The 3,754-nt window shown below is 41.7% G+C and overlaps 1 protein-coding gene across 1 annotated transcript in view; it reads left to right on the top strand.

The window, feature by feature from the left end:
- The first annotated feature begins 633 nt into the window (after positions 1-633).
- LOC107109202 (cystathionine beta-synthase-like) overlaps positions 634-3,754 on the top strand; it is a 47,448-nt gene continuing 44,327 nt past the window's right edge. Inside the window, exon 1 of the mRNA XM_015409765.1 lies at positions 634-809. Within this exon, the coding sequence (XP_015265251.1) occupies positions 634-809 (176 nt within the window). The remainder of the gene's footprint in view (positions 810-3,754) is intronic.

The following is a 3,754-nucleotide window of genomic DNA, read 5'->3' as shown; positions in this document are numbered from 1 at the left end:
GTTTTTGGTATCACAGGGCAAATAAGAGAAATCCCTGCATCTTCCCCAGCTCTCTGGGCATGCCAGCAAACTTAAGGAGAGGAAGGGGTGGAGGTTGTTGGTGAACACAAATAAAGGCTGCCTGCTAAGTAGGGTTTCCAGGTTTCCAGTGGGGCCTGGAGATCTCCCGCTTTTACAGAAATCAGCTCCCCTGGAGAAAATGGCTGCTTTGAAGGGTGGTCTGTATGGCTTTGTACCATGCTGAAGCCCCTCCACTCCACAAACCCTGCCCTCTCCTGGCTCCACCCCCAAAGTCTCCAGGTATTTCCAGCCCAGACCTGGCAACCCTATAAGTCAACCCAATGTTTGTGGACATTTGGCCCTAATATTCACTTCCAGCACCAACTAGCTGCACTGCTGTAACAATATTGCTCCGGAGCTTTCCCTACTTAGTCTAAATCCTGTACTGTTATGTGAACCAAAGGCACTGACTGAAGTTCTGTCAGGAACAATGGCTGAGCCATAACTGGCTCCCCAGAGTAGCAACAAATAAATGCAGACCAATTTGTTCTCCTTGACCTATATGCATGAGTTCAGAAACTGACAGACTGCTGATCAAAATGCTCCCCCCCCTTCTCTCTTTTTTAGTTCACAATGGCTTGTGTTTTCACATCCAACAAAACCATCAGAGTTTGTCCTTTCCTCAACGGGGATGTGGAAAACCCAGAACCCAAAACTAACAGCACATGGATTCGTCCCAATTTGCCCAGCAAGTGTACATGGAAACCAGGAAAATCCATCTCGGAATCTCCTCATAATTGTGTGCCTTTGTAAGTAGCAGCCGTGTTACCAGCAGCAGTCAGAAAATGTTTTCTCCATGCTGACCTCTACCTCAGACTGCAGCAGTTTCTTCTCTTGTTACATTGATCAAAGAGGATGTTCGTAATTGGTTCTATGAGCATTTTCTGTTCAGCTTTTGTTTTGTACCAAGCATGATATGGATTCCATCCGGCTGGTTATACATCTGTGTTAATCCACTGCACAATCACTTGCATTGGTGTGAACTCACTAGTTTTATTCAGACTCCTAGGGCTTGTCTGTATGGCAGTTTTTCCATGTTCCTGTGTTGGTTCTACACTTCTATAGTACACAGTAGAGACTGTGCAAAGGCAGACTCTGTTTTGTCCTGGGAGACTCTCATGATGACTACGTGGATCGCCCCTCACATGTTGGTCTAACCAACAGTGAGAGTTAGTGCAAGCAAAGCACCTTTCGTGTTTGGACTGGGGAAAATAAGAACACTCAAACACTGTTCCCAGTCCCTAAAATTAAAACTGTCTGGTTGAAACCATCTATGTTAAAAGAAAGATCAAAATGGGTAGCCATGTTAGTCTGTCTGTAGCAGCAGAAAAGGCAAGAGTCCAGTAGTACCTTAAAGACTAACAAAATATGTGGCAGGGTGGAAGCTTTCGTGAGTCACTGCTCACTTCTTCAGAAAGTGGTTTCTCCACTCTGTTGGGAAAAATGTGGCGAGATCAGCTCATGCACTCTTTGCTGGTGGCAATGTAAGCTCATTAAAGACTTCTAGACTGACGTTCTCTCACAAATAAACATCATTACAGGCTATACGGTCCCACTCCTACCGGAACTTCTGTTTCTAAATTATAGGCATGATTTATCACTTCCCAAAAACAGACGTGAACTAATCATTACCCTCTTAGTAGCAGCCAAAACTGCAATAGCTCTGTGATGGAAGTCTTCCTCTGTCCCTACGCTGTTGCTTTGGTACACAAAGGTACGGACCAATTCATAATGGATAAAGTATTGGATGGTCTCCACCAAGCAAAAATTTACCCCCCATGGGATTCATAGATGGTTTCCGTTTCTAGAACACATTGTCAAAAACAATATTCAACCTATAAATCTATTCTTGGAAGCTTACAAAGTGAGAGATGACTTCTGTAAACCTAAATAAAGTTCCACTGGGTACAGCAAAGTACAGCCATATCTTGGTGTTCCTAAAGTTTACAGATAGAATGACACTTGCACACAACAGATTCTTGTTGCAAACAGCTTTTACATCTTGGTCTTAATGGAAGAAAAAGAAAAAGAAGAAGAGGAGGAGGAGGAGGAGATGGAATTTTTACCTGCTCTTCACTACCCAAAGGAGTCTCAGAGTGGTTTACAAACTCCTTTCCCTTCCCCTCCCCACAACAGACACCCTGTGAGGTAGGTGAGGCTGAGAGAGCTCTTTTGAGAACTGCTTGTGAGAGAACAGCTCCGAAAGAACTTGTGACTGACTCAAGGTCGCAGCTGCATGGGAAATCAAACCTGGTTCTCCTGGATTAGAGTCCACACTTCTAACCAGTACACCTAACTGGCTCTCACACCTGTATTAGTAGAAGTATTCTCTGGAAGCCAGTTCTACCAATATAGTGGACTGGGGTGGGTAGAACTGTTCTCCGGAGGCCAGGTCTACCAATACAGCAGCAGCTTTTCTCAAAAGCATGACAAGCATAGTTACAATCGAAATGTAGCTGGAAATCAATATCCAGTTTAGTAACACATTTTCCCAGCTACTGTTCTAGGCATTTTTCAGAGCTTATCAAGGCATTTATCAAGTCGCAGAGATCATACACTCCAGAAAGTTTAGAGGCTTTTCTGTCTGGAACTATGTGAATAGACATAAACCAGTAACTTAATGCTTCCTGCAATAAAACAAGTTAATGATAAGTGTAAGTATCTGGAAGTAATTTTGTTTGGCTTGTTTAAAGAGAGGTTGGTCTCTTATGAGAATCCTGTGTGCTTAGCACATTGTGTCACAGAGGACAGAGACTCATAAATCCCCAAACCTACCTACTGAGCCTCAGACAAACTTTTCAAGGAAACACCAGCACTTAAAGAGAACGGGCATTTATGGAAAAGGTTCTGGGATACAGATCTGAGTAGGAAGTGTAAATGCTGGGCGATAGTGCCTACGGTGCAGCCCTTGAGGAGCAGGCTATGCTCCAGATGTACTGGCAGTGATGAGACATGTCACCTTGCAGATGTTTCCCGCCCTGGTCCTGCTTGAGGTGGCAAAATGTAACTATTTAGTTCCACACATAAGGACAGAGGGATCTTGTAGATGAAGATCGTCATCCTGCTATCTCCATTACTAGTTGCATAAACATGAACCATAAACAATATGTATTGGGAACAATAATAAAATGGAAAAAATTGAATAAGAGAAAAACAGTATAAAATTAACTTTTTTTCTTTCTTTTTTTCCCCTGTATCAACTTTTTTTAAATAATTTTTTTATTTGCATCATAAATTATTATTACATTACTTTACCATCCCAGTTCTCTTATGATACATTTCCCCCCTTTTATATCCCACCCCCCACAAGGTGGCCATCACATAACTACAAATTAAATTTTTAACCATGAGCACATTTTTTTCAATTTTTCAAATATAACGGAATTAGCTTCTCCATTATTTACCCACTGAAAGTATATAGACCATTTCTTTTTTATCTCCTTCATTTTTCCATCCCATACCTTATTTTGTTTAATACATTCCAATATATCTGACTGGATATATTCGTATAAATAGTCGTTCCATCTATCTAAAGACCACTTCAAACTCTCCTTCCAACCATATGCAATCACAGCATGCGCTGCTAGTAACATTGCTTTAAAAATATCCTGATTTCGTCTCTCAATATTACCATTTCCCAGTACGCCCATAAATAATAGATCTCCATCTATTTTAAGATCCACTTTACATAACC

This window comes from Gekko japonicus, unplaced genomic scaffold (genome assembly GCF_001447785.1).
Source record: "Gekko japonicus isolate JY-2015 unplaced genomic scaffold, Gekko_japonicus_V1.1 scaffold4, whole genome shotgun sequence".
NCBI classification, from domain to species: domain Eukaryota; kingdom Metazoa; phylum Chordata; class Lepidosauria; order Squamata; family Gekkonidae; genus Gekko; species Gekko japonicus.
The sequence above is the reverse complement of the archived record's forward strand: the minus strand, read 5'-3'. Positions and strand labels throughout refer to the sequence as shown.